Below are 18,812 nucleotides of genomic sequence, written 5' to 3'. Positions count from 1 at the left end.
AAACAGAGTGGGCATTGCTGATGTAATTTCCTAAAAGGATAAACACTTTTTCTCTAAAGTTTTATCAAATCAAAGTACAATTTCACCCCAGTAGTTGCAATACTGGAGAATGTACAATATACAGAATTATCACCCCTTGCTCATTGTTTTTGTAGCCATTTGAGGTAGCTTGTTGGTGGCTATTTATAGTAGATTGTGAATATGTAGTGGGACCCCCAGAAGTCAGTGCCAGACCTGGCAATTGTGTGTTGCTGGAACATGTAGCAAAGCTGGAACCCGCCTTCTGAATGACCTTGGGGATCCTCGGAAATGCCTCCACGGTTCCCCCGAATGCCACGCATGCTGGGCTGAAGCGTCTGCGCCCCAACTGTCAGAACCTACTAATATGTGACCTCACTTGGCCAAAGGGACTTTGCAGATGTGACTCATTTCAGGATCTGAGATGGGATTTCGTCACTAGGGCCCCTGTGAGAGGGAGGCAGGAGGTCAGAGGGAAGAGAAGCTTCAGGATGCTGGCTTTGAGGAAAGAGGAATGGACCAGGAGCCAAGGAGTGTGGGTGCCTCTCAGAAGTGGGAAAGCCAAACGAACATACTCTCTTGAACTCACAGGAATGCAGCCCTACCCATACCTTCCTTTCAGACTTTCAGAACTGCAGAACTATAAAAATATTTTTTTTTTCAGTTTTAAGCTACTGAGTTTGTGTAATTTATTCTAGCAGCAATGGGAAACTAATCCACCAGCTCAGTGGGGAGCACTTCCCTTAGGGGAACCCCAGCTTAAGCCCCAGAGCCCCCTCTGGACCTGGGGTCCAAGCCACACCCAGGGACACGGGTGTGGAGGGCTCGGCCACATGGCCACCATGCTATTCGCCAAGCTCAACTTCAGGAACTGTAAGTGCAGTGCAGTTAAAACATTGCACTTTAGATTTATGGCTTTCCCTAGTAAATATTTCCCTGGTGTGTGTGTACCCAAGGCACCGTTCTCATGCTGAGTGAGTCTGAGATTCCAGGTGTTTTAGAGAATTTGTCTTTGAAAAGCCTAAGTCTTTTGCTTTCCTGGGGCTGGGATAGGGATTGAGTCACACCTGAAGATGATTATGGAGTTCTCCCAGAAAAACAGGGGGTATCCCCTCAGGGGCTCAGAGGCGAGATAAGTACCTGCTCTTTTAAAGGAGGGTTTCTCTGTTCCGAAATTGCAAACCACACTCTGTAATTTCAGCAAAGGGTATTCAGGGGCTTGTTCAGAAGAGGCATTGAAATAAAATAATCCATTTATCAAGGTGCCTTTTGTTTTAAGAAAAAAGAAACAATGAGCCATATTTAGCAGAGAGAGACATTCTGTGTCTGGAGAATGTTAATAAATCACAAGCCTAGAGAGGGAAGAAAACCTCAGAATACTCCAGCCGGATTGTGTTTCATGTGAGCGGTGGGGACTTGGAATGAAATCCCATCAGGGTTTTCCTTGAGGTGAATAGAGACAGGTGGGCTCTGTTTCCCGGGGGGACAGGATACTAGGTGGGTCAGTGGGAGCATCTGGGGCAGCGTGGCCCCCTGGACTCGCAGAAGGGCCCACCCGCCACCTGGGGTGCTAGGATCTTCTCACACAGATAGGGGCCCCTCCCCTTCCTTTCTGCATCTCTGTGGCCTTGAAAACTCTCTGCTATAACTTATGAGCATGCCTGGAATCATAGTGATAGTAATCAGACTCGGAAGGATAATATAATAGCAACAGCACCCTCCGTACATTGCCTTCTGTAAATGGGTTGTGATAGGATTCCCTTTATAAAAATGAGGATTCTGAAGCTCAAAATTTTAAGGTATTTGCAAAAAACAAAACAAAACAAAACAAAACAAAAAACAATGAAATCTTTATCTAGTACATTGTGGAGCAGGGATTCCTTGGATTTTGTCTGATGTCAGGAAGGCCCTCAAACCACAAGGATACCTTTCCTTCCCCGAATTGAGTAGGTTTGGCCAAAACCCTTACTCTGTGTCTTCTGTACCTTCAGTGAAGCACCACACACCTTGTACGTGAGTCAAGTTAGATCAGGCTCTCTCAGCCCCGGAGCTGCTGATATTTTGGACTGGACAGCGTTTGGTGCTGGGGGCCTGTCCTGCAGCAGGACAGTCCTGCTGCAGGACACCAGTGTTTGGTGCTGGGGGCACTGTCCTGCAGTGATGTAGAGCATCACTCTACCCCTAGATACCAGGAGCATCCCCTGCCACCAGTTGTGAGAATCAAAAATGTTTTCAGGAATTACCAGGTGGCTCTCAGGGACAAGGTGGCCCTTAGCTGAGAATGCTTTACGCAGCGTAAAACAATACCACTCGTGCATTTCGGTTATTCCAGTGATTTTTTTTTTTTCCCTTAGAGTTTAAATACACTAACTCTTCTAGGTGAATGCTTTCCTGTTTATAAAATGAACAGATATCTGCTCCTTTTGTTGTTGTTGTTGTTTTTAATCTCAGACCATGCTTTCAAAAGCAAACAGCATGCATACGTGGATGCGGAACCAAAGGCAGTATAAACCCCTCCCCTCTGGATAGTCGTTGAAACCGGCATGCGCCAAGGTTTTTGTTTTTTACGTTGTCTAATTGCAGAGGAGAAATGGACCTTGTATTTTTATCAAGTACCCTGAGGGCATCCACTGCTTACTCCATTCAGAGCGAGCTCTGGCCCCCTGCCCTGCACCCTCACACGCCAGGGTAGGTCCCAAGCCTCTCCTGCTGCCCGTGCCCCCTCCTGGGGGTCCTCTCTCCAGTCTGGCCAACCTACCCATCCCAGCCCAGAGAGAACCAGCTCTGAAGAATCCGCCCCATCGACACATCCACACGTGAGTGTCATGATGAAGGTGACGTGTCCTGCTGGCTGAAAGGGTCATCTCCCCCAGCGTTGTTCTGTCTGGGTGCTAAGTGACACGGACTTCTCCTGTGTTCACTATCTTACAATCTCAAAAACTCAATTTCCGGCAGCAGCTTTGCCGTAGAGTTCTCTGATGAACACCTGATGGAGGACACAATATCCCCAGCACTGACAGGCGACACAGATAAAGAAAATGGATAAACAGGAAGGGAGACCACAAATGAACGTGCTGTCAGCGGGGAGGCCAGATAAAAAGGGCCAGCTGTCACCTGCTACCCCATTCCCCTCTCCTGTGGCCTTAGGAAACCAGCATCAGACTTTTCTGGGGTTATTGTTGCAGATCGATAAAAATTACCGAATAATCCTATCTTTCTGGGAGACAGTGTGAGCAGATGAACCAGAATGAGATAATGGATATTTGTCTGTGCTCACTGGGTCCTGGCAGCCACAGGGTGGTCCCCCGGTAATCAGCAGATGAAGCATCAGGAAAGAAATACAAGGAAAGCTGATAATCACCTCTGCTTCCTTCATCTGCTGGACTGAGACTCCTCAAAGTGTGAAATGAGTGGAGGTGATAGAGTCACAGCACAGTAGGGTGCAGATGGGCACGGGTCCTGGGGGAGCCATTCTCATGAGCGTCCACGGGGTTGGCTTTTGAGGTACATGGGCATGGTGTGAAGCCACCTGAGTCTCACAAACGAGAAAGCGATTCCCTTTTCAATTCTGTTTAAATTCTTTGAATTTCATCAAGGAGAAAGTCTCACCGTGGTGTGTCTGTATCTGTAGCACCTTACACTTAGTCACCTCTCCATTTAACAAAGAAATGGTCAATGTCAGGCTCAGAGCTGTAGACTGGCAGCAATTTGGATCACGGGAGCCTCTGTTTTATTTATACGGGGATTCTCTAAACAAATGTATAAATTAATTCACTGATATTTGATTAAGTATTTATTTTAATAAATTATTAATTATTGATAAAATCGTTGATTGATTAGCAATGCATAGATATCTGGCTGATGTCATGAAAGTGCTATCTGAGGGTCTGGAGCTTAGGCAACACCATCTTCAGTTGGAAGCATTGCATGTGCAGGGAGATGTTCCTGGCAGTCATGAGCATGCATATGCTCAAAAATTCTTGTTTTTTGAAGACTTTATTTTTTTAGAGCAGTTTAAGATTCACAGCAAAATTGAGAGGAAGGTACAGGAATTCCTATGTGCCCAAAGGCCATAGTTTACATTAGGATTCACTCTTGGTGGCATACATTCTGTGGGTTTGGACACTTGTATAATGACACATGTCCACCATTGCAGTATCATACAGAGTATTTTCACTGCCCTTAAAATTCTCTCCAACATATTTGTTGGCCAAAGTAAATGACACAGCCCACATAGATTCAAGGAGTAGGTCAATAGACTCTTCCTTTTAGAGGGAGGTTTGCAGAGCCATAAGCAAAAGCAGTAGATACAGAAGGAGAATTAGTGCCATTTTTAATTGTTCTACACAGCTTCCGTTATATCCCTTATATCTGGCTCTACCTACCTATTTATATATCTGTCTACTTACCTATGCACCCATCCATCCACCCACATCCACCCATCTGTCTCTTCACCTACCCATCCATCCATCCATCCATCCACTCCCGTGTCTGTCTCTCTGTCCATCCATCCATCCATGCATGCATCCATCCATCTATCTATCCATGGCAACTGAAGCTCCCAGAAGGTAAGACTTTGCTCAAGATCCCATAATGGCTAAGTAGATCAATACTCAGTGCCTCCCTGGCCAATCAGCATGCCCTTAACCATACTAGACCCACTTCCTTTTCCACCATGTTTGTCTCTCCCTGCTCACGTTAAATCTCTCATGAATGAAAAATTCGGAGCTGGGTTTAGCAGGAAGGTAAGAGTGAGGCACTTTTTGTTCATGAGAAGGAGAAAGCAGTGACCTACTTAAAGAATGGAGAATCCTGGGAGGAGACAGCTGGACAGAAAGCCCACTCCAGCTTATTTTGTAGAAAACAAACTCAGCATTTATTTAAAAATAAGGGATTCATATTTTAGGCTTCTTTTGGGGAACCCAAAAAAGTAGAAAAAAGGAATCCCTACAAAGGGAGAGTGAAGAACGTGGAGAAGGCTTGTTGGTAGTGCTTCCTGCGGTGAGGTACATCTGTCACAAGTGGGCCCTAGCATCCTGCTCTGCTCTTTCAAGAACCTGTGGCGTCCAGAGCCCCAAACAAATCAGTCTCTCAGTGTCCACACTTCAAGGTTTAAGAGGTTTTTTGGAGAGGGATTGAGTACACTCGAATAAAACATCTGATGTGGCAATTTAGTTAGGTTTTTACAAAATATTGTGAGTTGCTTCAGTAATCGATGGCTTTTTTAAGGACATGGAGTCAGTACTCTTTCTGGAATGCTCTACTTTGTCAAGGCCTTCTGAGGGTGATTTAAACTGGTTCTGGAATGAGAGGGTTAAAATGGAAGTGCAGAGACATCCCTCCAGAGAGAGAAGGGCAAGCACCCTTGTTCCTGGTGGCCTCAGAACAAAGCCTCTGGCAGAGAACAAGGGAGGAGGAGGCTGTTTCTTTGAAAAGCCATCTTGACAACCCAGGCCCTGTTTGGCTGCAGCCCCACCAAAGGCAGCTTTGATCTGCTAGCCAGAGTCCCTGCCGGGAAAAGGATTAGGGGAGCTTCCAGAGGAGAGAGGCACAGGCCGCCCCATATGCTGGATGGGCTGTGCCTGCTGCCATCAGGAGGAAGGCCAGGAGGGGAGGCTGGAGCAGCCGGAGTAGACACAACTGGACTCTCCCACAGTATCTGAATGGGGACCCGCTTGTGTTTCTGGGCTGATTTTTTCTTTTCTTTTCTTTCCATTTAAATTCAATTAGCCAATGTATAGGACATTATTAGTTTCAGAGATAGAGGTCAGTAATTCATCAGCTGCATATCACACCCAGTGCTCATCATGTTATGATTGGCCCTCCTCAATGGCCATCCCCCAGTTACCCCATCCCCCTTCCATTTCCCCTCCAGCAACCCTCAGTTTGTTTCCCAAGTTAAGAATCTCTCATGCTTTTTCTCCCTCTCTGATGACTTCCCATTCAGCTTTCCTCTCATCCTCTATGATCCTCTGCACTGTTTCTTATATTCACGTATGAGTAAGATCATATGATAATTGTCCTTCTCCAATTGACTTCACTCAGCTTAATACCCTCCAGTTCCATCCACGTTGAAGCATGGTGGGTATTTGTCCTTTCTGATGGCTGAGGAATATCCCATTGTATATAAAGACCACATCTTCTTTATCCATTCATCTGCCAAAAGACATTGTGGCTCCTTCCACAGTTCGGCTATTGTGGACATTGCTCCTATGAACATTGGGGTGCAGGTGCCCCTTCAGATCACCACATCTATATCTTTGGGGTAAATGCCCAGTAGCATAATTTCCGGATCATAGGGTAGCTATATTTTTAACTTCTTGATGAACCACTACACTGTTCTCTAGAGTGACTATACCAACTTGCATTCCCACCAACAGCGCAAGAGGGTTCTCCTTTTTCTGCATCCTCACTAATATTTGTTGTTTCCTGACTTGGTAATTTTAGCCATTATGACCGGTGTGAGATTGTATCTAATTGTCGTTTTGATATGTATTTCCCTGCTGCTGAGGGATATTGAGCATTTTCTCGTATGTCTGTTGGCCATTTGTCTGTCTTCTTTGGAGATGTGTCTGTTCATGTTTTTTGCCCATTTCTTGACTGAACTCTTTGTTTTTTGGGTGTTAAGATTGTAAATTCTTTATAAATCTTGGATAATAGCCCTTAATCTGATATGTCATTTGCAAATATCTGGGCTGGTTTTCAAAGACTAAGGCATGGCTGTGGGCTTCTGAGGGCTTTGCAAAGTCAGCCATTGGGCATTTTAACCTGTTTGTCCTGCGTGTGTAGGGAGTCCTTAGTGAACTTCCCACAGTATAGGTGAAAGCCATGGGGAATCTTTACAGAGAAGAACCTTTAGGCGGCAAGGAGCCTGCTGGTTGTACTACTGTCCATGTCTGCAATGGGCAGAGAAGGTCAGGAAGGTAGTGGTGATGCTCTTCCCTATCTCAGCACTGAGCCCCAGCCCCCAGGGTAGGCTGGCTTACCAGGCTGCAGATTGCAGTCAGGGCTTTCTGACTTAGATGCACCTGTGCAGTTACAAGGAAGTAACTTCCCTGAGTGCCATGGCCTACTGAATGACTTCACCCCTTGTTACCAGGTGGGCATAATACCTAAATGTTGCCAGGCTCTCCCATGTGTAAAGAGAAGCTGGAAACCCAGATACTTCCCAGTTGTTCAAGATAGTTCCCATCTTATCGATCTTCTAAAATACAATGGACCAAACAGAGTCCATCCCCAGGCTGGGTCAAGTGCCATAAGCCACTGTCTCCCTATGTGCTGTGTTTCCTATTGGCTTTATGAATTTTTTGTTATGCAAAAGATTATTATTTTTTTTGCGTAAGCAAGCTTATCAATTTTTTAAAATTGCATTTGGATTTTGAGTTGTAATTAGAAAGCTTTCCCTACACTCAGCTGATAAAGGAGTTCATCCACTGTCTTCTTTTAGTACCAAAAATAAATTATTTCCTTATATCTAGATTACTGATTCACTTGACATTTATTCTTGTGTGTGGTGTGAGGTATGGATCTAATTGTATCTTTTGTTTCAATTGCATCTTTTGTTTCAAGTAGCTAGCCAGTTGTCCTAGAACCATTTATGAGAAAATCTCTCTTTGCCTCATGATTTGGATACTGTCTGTATCACACGCTAATAAATTTCTAGATGTACATGAATGTATTTAGGGACTCATCTGTTCCATTGGTCTGTTTTTCTATTCATGTACTCATGCCATTAAATATGTTTTAAACTCATGCAAATTATTAATAAACATCCCAACTTCACACTCGTGGCTATCTTGCCAGCTTTCTGCTCGGTGGAATTATGTAATTGTCACTGTTTAACCATTCCTAATATACAAACATCCACATCTCATTAACCTCCCCCTAATACAAGTATATATTTTGCAGATCGTATAGTCCTTTACTGGCCTATCCCAGGAGGACCATGAAAATACTAGCCATGTGAGCTCCGGAATGTTCATCCTCATTTCTAAGTTGCTTATAGACTTCCTATCCAAGGAGTCCAGCCCTAACCTCATCTTCGTTTTTTTTCTTTTCTTTCTTTGTCCTCTGTAGTGATCGAGGGCCGGGGGATCACAGATAATGTGCCACGGTTCTCTTCTCTGCCACCCTTCCTGCCTGTGAGCTACCACATCCTTGGAGCAGAGACCTCCTTCTTCCTGAAGGAGGCCAACCAGGACGTCCTGCGCAACTCCAGCCTGCACACCAGGGTGGAGTCCTTCTTCACCTACAAGGCCAACCGGCCCCCAGTGCTCAACGCCAGCTACGGGCCCTTCTCCATCGAGCAGGTGGTGCCTCAGGACCTCCTGCTGCCCTCCAGCCCCTTCGGAGCCACCAGCAAGCTCTCCCTCAACTGGAGGCTGAGGGCGCACATCCTGCGGGACAAGGTGTACCTGAGCCGGCCCCGGGTGCAGGTGCTCTTCCACCTGCTGGGCCGGGACTGGGCGGCACAGAGCCCTGGCGAGCGGCTGCCCTGCCTGCGGCTGTTCGCCTTCCGGGAGACCCGGGAGGTGCGGGCCGGCTGCCGGCTGCAGGGCGCCCTGGGGCTGTGCGTGGCCGAACTGGAGCTGCTGGCCGCCTGGTTCGGGCCCCCCACCGTGGTGGCCGGGAGGAAGCGGGCGCCTGGGCCGCCCGAGGGGAGCCCCGTGGAGCTCTACTACTCCGTGCAGCCGGGGGATGCGCGCGGGGACTGTGCGGGCGGCGGCGGCGACGTCAGGAAGGGCAACGCCATCCGGCCTGGGAAGGACGGGCTGGATGAGGCCGTGCCCCACCTGCAGAGGATCGGCGCCGTCAGCCTCTACCGGGCCCAGGACAGCACCCAGCTCAGCGAGCTGCGTTTGGACAGCAACGTGGTCATCTGGCTGCCCTCCCGGCCCGTCAAGCAAGGAGATGTGGTCACCGCCTACGTCACCATCGCCAGCAACTCCACTGTGGACCTTTTCATCCTGAGGTAGGTGCCCAGGCTGGCCCAGGGCCTTCTTGTCCGCGCCTAGGGTGCGGTGGCACCGGATCCCTGGGGTTTCACTACGTTCGGGGGATGCTCCGGCTTCTCAGTGAAGCTGGATCCTGCAGCTGCCCAGGTGCACGCAGCAGTTCCTCATCCATCGTGGATCAGGGGGTGAGAGAGGGGGCCAGAAACCACATCCAAGAGAAGCAAGAGTAATCAAATCACTCTCTCTTTTGTCATTGAACTTGCAGAAGGATCGGATTCTTTCCTTGGCTTGGAATTTTTTCATAGACACACAGATACTTGTTGCATGATTGAGAGCATATTTCCTCAGAGCCCAAGAAGAGACATAGGGTTTATGATATTTATAATATTTTACTTTGTGTGTGTACGTGAAAAAAGGCAAGGAAGCATCCTTTAAACAAGAATTCGGTGCGGTTCTTGTTGGCAGGCTGGGGATGGGTGAAGCTCAGTTCCTGAGCATGGTTTAGCTGTGATTAAAGGAGTCTGGCCAACAGAAAATTATTGCACAGAGGTATTCCCTCTCATAAAAAAAGAAAGAACAGAAAATAAATTGAAACAATGGGATAACCCACCTGCCGTCACCACTGCTGGCTCAACAGATTGCTTAAGTTCTAATAGGGCTGCTCTGTCACTCTGTGATGATTCCGAAGTCCATCTGGGAGTGTCTGCCTTCTGAGGGTTATTCATATTGGAGAAGAGCCACTTACAGAAAATCCTCTTAAATTGTGGGCCAGGATTTCATAATAACGAGAAAATATTTGAGACTTGTTTAAAAGATAAAGATGATAAAAAAATTTTTTTCCGATTCTAGCGAGGAAAGACTTAGTTAGGTAATAATTACATCTCCACATTGGAATAAAAAAAAATTAATCACATGTTGAATGAGTTGCTTGGGAAAATAACTGCAAAATAGAGTGATACTATTTTATAGCATATTCCTTTTTGTGTAAGTTTTGTTGTATAACTTTAAGAATGGTGATTTTCATTTTCAAAGGCTTTGTTTGAGTTTGTTTTCACAAAATGCACTCAAAGGCTTCAATGTTTCTCAAGGCATTTCTGCATCCTTGGGATTCTCATAATTCTTTCCCAATGTGTCTGTCTGGTCATCGTCCTTGGAATTTTTTCTTGCAATTTTTAAGTAGGCTAATTTTACCAGATCCTCCTTTGCCAGTGAGATCTGGATACAATTGAGGACTTCCACAACATCATGATCAGTGATGTTATGAAATCCTCCATCTTTCACAAGATGCACACTTTGCCCTTTGAGGACTCCCATCGCAGCTACCTTCAGACTCAGTGGGGCCAGGCAGGCACCTGCTGACCGTGTATGAGGGAACACACCTCCCTGTCAGGGTGCCAGAGACTTGGTGGAAGTGTCAACCTCACAACTGAGAGGCCAGGATGGCAATTTTTTTCTCTTTTAAAGGTTTTATTTTTTTATTCATGAGAGACACACAGAGAGACAGAGACACAGGCAGAGGGAGAACCAGGCTCCCTGTGGGGACCCCAGTGCAGGAACTCGATCCCAGGACCCCGGGATCACGACCTAAGCTGAAGGCAGACGCTCAACCCCTGAGCCACACAGGCGTCCCTCAGGTCATTTCACTATAAAATAAATATATACAGCCTTGGCTTTGGAAAGTAGATGCAGAAGTCAGGGATGGTACCACTAACACGTGTTAGGATTCCAGAGTCATAATTATCTTGCTTGTACTGATACTTAACTCTGCTTTCAGAAATGCAGGCTGTGTGGTCTACCAAGGGTGGGTTTGGGTGAACCACTAGGTCCCTGGTCCCAGGTGCAAGGCCTTCAGCTGCTGGTGGGCCCCCAGACCTGGTGTGTTTGACAGAAGAGGCTGTTTTCTGTATTTGTCATCATCACAGGCAAAAAGGGTGTTGAGGATGAGGTCCTGCACTCAGCTGGCTCAGCTCTGAGCCTATCTCCTCCACTTCATGGTGGTGGGACGGTGGGCAGCTCACCTGGCCTCCATGTACCTCTGTCCCCTCATTTCTGCATCAGATGTCATCATAGCACCTCCTGCTTCCGAGGACGGGAGGACCTCGTGGGCCAATATTTATTTGTAAGATGCCTATAACAGCGCCTGGAACATAAAAAGTATTTCTATGAATGCTGAATATCCCTAACAGGGTTGTGTTTAAACATCCATCAAACTTCCCTGAGTGCTGAATTCTGTTTTAGCAGGAAAAGGACTTCGTGCCTTGCATAAAACCACAGCAAGGTCTGTTCTCCATGCTGTATTGATTCCCACTTCACTGCAATTTTGTTTAAAGAGCAAAACTGGTTTTTTGGTTTGTTCTGTTTTGTTTATAATGACAAGTGCTTTGGAGCACAGAGAGCAGTGCTGGCGAACTTCTGGGGTGGATGCTACTTACTGCCGTGAGGTGCAGCATCTCTGTTTCTGCCTTCCTGATCTTTCCAACTATGCACCGAGTCCTGGGGGAGAGGCAGAGGAGACATGGAGTCCAGAATGACTCCCAGATGTGTGGCTGAAGGATGCCACCGCCATGACTGATGGCAGACCACGGGGGAAACAGGATTTCTCTTTCCAGATAACATACGTAATTTTAACTTAGTTAAAAGTAATTTTCATTTTTAAATGAACTATTTCAAGGATAAAACATTCAGTAAAAGAATGCAAGAGGATGTACACAGACATGGCATGGATAGTGACACTACATGAGAATGCATGCTCATGCATGGGAACCCACGTGCCTCCAGCAGCTCCACCCATGGCTGCAGGTTGGATCACAGAGAAATCTGTCCTGCCCTTGCTGGTACCTTTCTACCGAGAGATTTGGGGGATTTGCAGGAGAGCTTGAAAGACCTCTACTGACTGTGAAATCCAAAGGTATTCTCCTTTGTCACCTTGCATGATGACTTTGAGACAAGGCTATATTTGGAAACAGCTAGGACTTTTTAGGGGTTTTATAGGGCCAATAGTCTATCTGGGAACCTGACCTAGGCTTCCCTTATAGGACCATTTTCACAAATGATACTGTCTTCTGTAGGCCCAAAGAAGCAGCCTGCTGTTCGCTGGTAACTTCGTGAATTTAATCTAAAGGCAATCCGTGATTTATGATCAAATCAGTTCCTGAGATTCTTACAGCAAGCAGAGGCATTACTCACTATTCTGAGGGCTTCCAAAATGCATTGGTGACTGGAGTCATCAGTCCTGAAAATGCCCATTGCCACCCCCACGTGCCTGGATGCTACAGAGAAGGCCTTGGGATGCAGAAGATGACCGCTGCTTCCTCAAAGCTCTGTGTTAGAGTCTGCAGAACATCTTCCTGTTTCAAATCAGTGTTCACTCTGCCTTAGTTGGTCCTGGCCTTGCAAAGTCATTAGAGGGGAGAGCTGGGGAGGCCACCCTGCCTCGGCCTCATCACTCAGTAACTGAATTAATGCCTCCAAAGACAAAGGAGGTAGCTTATGGTCCTCCACACCTGAGGACAGGCTTGCTTTGTTGTATCCAAAGTCAGGGATAAAAAAGAAGTTAAACTAATGAACACTGAAGTGGTAGTCAGTAAAAGTTTATTGTGAACGCACCAAAAGGACCATTTGCACATGAGGAGCCCTCAAAGCAGAGCCTGGAATGAAGCTTGGGAGGTGCGGGAGGTTGGCATATATGTTAGAAAAGCAACTCTCAGAGCCCCGAGGCAGGGACTGACTATTCTTTACAGGCATCATTCACGATGTTAGGTTTTTCGTAAATGAAAGCAAAGGGGTGAGTGGTGACCTCCTATCAATTTGGGGGAACAATTTAAGTCTTGTGTATGATTTTCCGAGACATAAGCAAGCAATGACCCAGGTCAAGTTGGCCTCGCTTGTCTTGCCAAACAAGCCGAATTAAGCTTCGCTTGTCTGATGAAACCGGGTTTGTCAGCTCAGGGAATTTTCAAGGCTGGGCTCTGTTCGTGTATGATGTTAACATCCTCTACACTTGGGGTCCGTCTCTCAGCAAACTGACAGTGTGAGCAGCTCCTACAGTATTCCCGTCCCTACCACTGGTAATGCAGCCAGGCAGGGGCCTCCCACGTTCCCCTGCTCCAACAGGTACATCAGCACCACGCACCCAAGCGGTAGGGTCAGTGAGGTCCTCAAGGTGCCTGATCCCACTGGACGTCGTTTGATGTGTGAATGACTGCCGAGGAGCGTTTAAAACCCTGGGAGGAGGTACAGGTCAATAGAATGACTATTGGACAACAGTTGCCAAGGAATGAACCCCTCCCACCCCGAGCAGATGCCCAGAAGCCAAGACCCAACCAACTAAGCAACTCAAATGGGTTATAATCAGAGTCAGGTTTTACCTGTCAAAGTGAACCTATGGCATGAGGTATTAGCAACCACCTATCCTCATGGTCACTTAGGGCCTGATGAACTTGAAAATGTTCTATTTCAGGAGATGGTGCTATAAACAGGTCTAAACCAGGTCTCTGTCTGATGGGAGCAATTAATCATTTAATAAGAGATATCTCTTTAGAAATATAAGAAAAGCAAAGGTTGATAATCTAAGTAGATTATAAGCAGCCAGTTGAGAAAATTTCTTGATTTGTGTTGGAAACATCTTCAGAGGGTAGAATGAGGTTGGTGGCTTCAGTTCCACAGGTCTCGAGACCCTGGTTGGCAATTTGACCCTTTGGTGATGTCACTGGCATTCCCACCTGGCAGCTGGCATGGAGGTTGTCTGGGTATGTTCCGTTGTGGTGATTTCTCTGAAGTTTACATGCACAAAGCCTCAGAAACAATTAACAATGAGAGTCTGATTATAGGTACGCTCTAGTTTTCCAACTGAAATACAATTTTTAATTTTTTATAGTTATTTCATTTTCATCACAGTCATAGTGAAACGCATTTGTTTGTTAAAAAATAAGTTGTCTTATTAAACTTGGATTTTTGACATAAATGTAGTAAGGATACTGATTCTGGTTCTATTCTCAAATGTGATATTCAGTAATAATTCTGGTCATATCCAAGGAGCTTCACTGGCTTCTCAAAGTCAACCTCAGTTCTTAAAAATTGTCTGATAATAAGGAATCTTAGATAGACTTTAAAGTGTTTTTATGTTAAGAAACCAGGCTATGGACTTCTCTAACTGCATCCCACTGCAAAAAGAACAGATTTTCATTGAGCGTATTCTAATACTTATCTTGTCATGAAGAGTGAGAATATTCATTTGCTAAGAGTTTCTAAATTCTAGAGAAATCAGGTAGGGAGAAGAAGGAAAATGTTTCAATCCATGTTTACAGTTGTATGCTTTATCAAATTGTTGCAAGTTATAAATTTCTTAAAAGAGAGGAGGAAAGGGGTCCTTTCAGTCTGGAAAACAACATATTAAAGAACCAACAATGTTTGTCATAAAGATGAGAGTCCCTCCATCCGTTCACTCAGTCTCCTGTGATTAATTATTGCTTCACTTCATCTGGGCTAGCAGCTTGCTGAACCAGTCTGTGCTCTATTAGCATTTGAGAAGTTCTTTCCCATCAGTGTTGTGACCTTAAAGTCATCATGTGTCCTGGAGGTCTGTTTGCGCCTTCCACTGGCCTCTGAAGATGAGGGACTGTGGCCGGTAGTTGACTGTACATATGCTCAGAGGGGGATCATCGAGTGTAAACAGGAACTGTCTGTGATGGGAGACTTACCAAACTGTGACAGTTGAAGATCTAGGGAGTTCCTCCGTGTGCCTGGACTCCCGTGGACCTCAGGTTGGCGCTCCATGTCCTGCCAGCCCAGGACCAGCCACCAAGCCTTCCCCTGAGCTAGCTGCCCTCTGCACCTGCCAGCCCTGCAAGGAAGTAGCAACAGCAATCCACACACTTCCCTCTCTGTTCCTTCTTAGGGGCCTTGTGAGGTTCTCAGGAACACCTGACAATAGGGCAGCAGTGTGCAGGGCTGCTTTGTCTTTTCTGGGTAGGTTTCATGTGCCAGCATTGATAATGCAGCCTTCGGGGCATAAATCCGAAGAGAGGATTTTTCTTTAAGTAAAACACTATGAAGGAAGGAGGTAGGCTTCCCAGAACAATAAAAAGGGAGCAGAGAGCGACACTCTATGCTGCCATGCAACTACTTTAATAACCCTTGCTTTGTAGGGCAGGGTCACAGAATCGTGGAGCAGGGGAGGTACCCTCAGCTGGAGCACAGACGGCCTTGGATGCAGGGCTACTGACTCTCGAGTTCTGTTCCGGCTTGACTGCTGCATGTGTGCTCATTCTCGTTAAGAACCGGCATCCCCCCAACCAAATCAACACAACGTCCTGTGCACTTAATAGCTGCTCTGCGTTCCCAGCATCTTCCAATAAATAAATAAAAGGATAAGGGGCGGAAGCAAGGAAAGAGGCTTTTAAAGAGATGAGCTAAAGTGACTTTGTATGCAGGGGTATTGGGAGAAGTGTTATTTTTCCAAGCAGGATGGTATTTGTCAGTGGACTCATTCCTAGATGCTAAATGTATGAGGAGGGAATGCCGGTAGTGATCATTGACTGGCTGCTCCCTCCTCTAGAAGGATTTTGCGATGCAGACCTTTTATAGGTAAACCCGGTACCCAGCTAGCCCAGTGCAAAGGGCACAGTGCTGGGTTTCCACTGCTGGTTGGCTGGTGGGATTCACGGAGCGTGTCCTTCCTGATAGACTGAAGCCAATTGAGGAACTCCAGTATTTAATCCATTTACACTCCATTATACACTAAACGTACACAAATACACAAATGTCCACAGCAGCATTATCCATGATAGCCAAAACATGGAAACAACCTAAATGTCTATCAACCAGCAAATAAATAAGCAAAATGTGATCTATCTGTGTAATGGAATATCGTGTGGCCATAGAAGAGACTGAAGTAAGTAAAAAAAAAAAAAAAAAAGTAAAAAAAAATTTAAAAAAAAAAAAAAAAAGAAGAGACTGAAGTAGCGATCTGGGCCACGGGGTGCATGGAGACTGAAAACATGACACTGACGGAAGAAGCCAGATTCCTGGTGGCAACAGGGCCCAAGAGCCTGGCAGCCGGGTCTGCTGGTTTCCCCGAGAGGCTAGGAATGCAGGCTTTGAGCGCAACCTTTGGGCTTATACACGTGGACAACAGACTCACATTTCAGTGTCACCCTGTAGGCCTGGGGATCTGATGGTGACCCTGGGCTGAGATGTGTCTCCTGATCTAAGTCGTGGCTCAAAGCAGCAGAGAGTATTTATTTCCTTGGGCTTCTGTAACAAATTACCCCAAACTGAGCAGCTTAAAGCATCAGAAACATGGTCTATCACAGTTCTGGAGGCAAAAGGCTGAAGTCAGGGCACTGGCAGGCCCTCCTGGGCTGGGGGGATCCTTTCCTGCCTCTTCCTCATTCAGCTGCTGCCTCGGCTCCTGGCCTCATTGCCCCCACCCCAAGTCTGTCCTCACACGCCATCCCCTGGGTGTCCCTCTGTGTCCATGTCTCCAATCTCCTCACTTTTCCTTACTCTGATCCCATCTGGAGATCCTGACCTAATTATATCTGTAAAGACCGTGTTTCCCAGTGATGCCACATTCTGGGGGCCTGGCTGGACATGAAGTGAGGGGTAGCCCACCCTTCCATCTACTCCAGAGAGGACAGGACTACCCCGTGCATTTCAAGGCCTTCCACGATGTTATCCTGGGATCTTCTGAATTACTGTGCGCCCCCTTGGCAGCTCCAACTGGTGGGAGAGTGGAGCTACAGATGGGGATCTGAGCCTTAAACCACTCAATAAACGCACCTTCTGTGCCTGGTATAGTGGCACCTGCTCTCAAATCCTTCCTCTGATTTCTGACTACAACCTGTGCCCATGCTGTTCTAAGTGAATTTGGGGGAGCTTTTTTCTTCTTTCTTTGATCCCCTTTGGATTCAAGGATATGAAGAGGCCTGAAAGACAATTTCCAGATCCTTGGCTTGCCCCTGGAAGATTTGGCTCTTCATTTCCAACCAGGCATCTGTCTACAGGGCCAGGTGGAGCTCTCGGGAATGACCCGACTGTCCCAGACTTATTATGAGGAGGAGACCCCAAAACACAGTTGGGGTAGCACTGCCTGCAGATTTGGAGCTAATTTAGACAATTCTGGAAACTCATTTTCCCACACTCTGTCTAAAATTCATTTCCCTGTTGAATGTCTCCGAAGGAAAGGTTTGTTTTCATTTTGTTCAGCTTGTCATTTTAAATGTATTCTTCTGGAACGGAGAAAAGGAACAATTTTCTTTCTGCTTGGGAAGAAGTGAAGAAATAATGTTTCCTGCCCAGGGCCCCCTCCCTGGCTCCCCACAACACATCTGCGTTGCCAGGCAGCCTGGCTTCGGTGAGACATTTGACTGTTGTGGGAAAAACATTTACACATAAAATTGACTCCAGCTCTCGGAAAAGAGAAAGGAAGCAGAGGCTTCCTGACCTAAGCCTGCCTCCTTTGTTCCACATTCTTTAACTGATTTAAGAGTCATCTTACTTTTCAAAATAAAATAAAATAAAATAAAAATAAAAAAATAAAAGGCATCTTCGTTTTTGAGCTTCCTGGATCACAGCTGTGTCTGTTGCAGTTTACCATGTGCATAAGGGGGACTTGTCTACCTGGGCATTTCTGGAGAGCAGAGGCAGGCTAAGGTAGCAATTGCAGTAAGAGCATGAGATATTCCAGTGTCCCAGAATACTGGGGTATTTTAAAGGATTTTTATTTTTAAGTAATCTTTATACTCAACATGGAGCTTGAACTCATGACCCTAAGATCAAGAGTCACACAATCCAGTGACCGAGCTTCCATACTGGGATTTTTTTTTTTTAAGATTTTAAAATTTATTTGAGAGAGAAAGAGTGAGAGTGAGAACACAAGCAGGGGGAGGAGCAGAGGAAGAAGCAAACTCTCCGCTGAGCATGGAACCCAACACAGGGCTTGATCCCAGGACTCTGAAATCATGACCTGAGCTGAAATCAAGAGCTTGACAGCAATTGACTGAGCCACTGAGGCACCCCTGGAATATTCTCAAGTGTTGATTTGCTGCCACTTTGCTTGGTGTCATGACATTACTGCAGGATTCCTTAATATGGGAAATCTGAACCATTTATGTCTTGCAACCCCAAGAATTATTGGCTGAATTAAAATCTCAGAAAGGGAAACAAGGCTTACTTAACTTAAAAAGCATTCCAACTGCATTACACCTTCCTTGTTTGGAACCTTCTTTGGAATCTCATTGCTGTTTCAGCTCCCATTCCCCGCGTTCCTAAACATGTTGAGTATATTTTCTTGTATTTACAAGTCCTTTGTGGCCAGCTGGGCTCTAGTCTACTTTCAGAAGGGTGATGCACTTTTTTTATTTAGAAAGGAGGGGATCCTGCAAATGGGGACATGGATTCAAGTGGAGAATATGGTAGAGCATGTAGGAGGGGATCAAAGCAGGAGAGAGGAAGGCTGTAGATCTCGGGCCCAATTACCAGCCATTTCTACAGATGAGCCCAAAGGCCTCACTTCCCCCATGGCCGGGGTTCCATTGTCCTTTGCCCTTTTTCCCCCAGGACAAACCCATATTTTCAAGGCCTGGCCTTGCTACCTTAGCCTAACTTCTGTCACCTAGGGCTTTCTTATTCTGTCCCTGTACCTCGGAAACATTGGCCAGATAGCATGCTCAGACCGGGATAGTGGCTGACACTTGGATAGAGCCACATGTGAAGATAATGATGAAAGAAAAGGATGAAGACTGTTATCTCACATTCCCCTAAAATGCCAACATCTTCTTGCATTTTGTTCTGGTATTGTGATCACTTTAGACCTGCTTTCCTGAAGAAAGCATCTCT

At 46.2% G+C, this 18,812-nt stretch overlaps 1 protein-coding gene across 1 annotated transcript in view; it reads left to right on the top strand.

Moving 5' to 3' along the window:
* Positions 1-851: 851 nt before the first annotated feature.
* Positions 852-18,812, top strand: part of TMEM132C (transmembrane protein 132C) — a 203,009-nt gene continuing 185,048 nt past the window's right edge. Inside the window, 2 exon segments of the mRNA NM_001197119.1 lie at positions 852-891; positions 8,095-8,989. Of these exon segments, the coding sequence (NP_001184048.1) occupies positions 852-891; positions 8,095-8,989 (935 nt within the window).

Source organism: Canis lupus, chromosome 26 (assembly GCF_011100685.1).
Source record: "Canis lupus familiaris isolate Mischka breed German Shepherd chromosome 26, alternate assembly UU_Cfam_GSD_1.0, whole genome shotgun sequence".
In the NCBI taxonomy this organism is placed as follows: Eukaryota; Metazoa; Chordata; class Mammalia; order Carnivora; family Canidae; genus Canis; species Canis lupus.
This window is presented reverse-complemented; position numbering and strand designations above follow the sequence as displayed.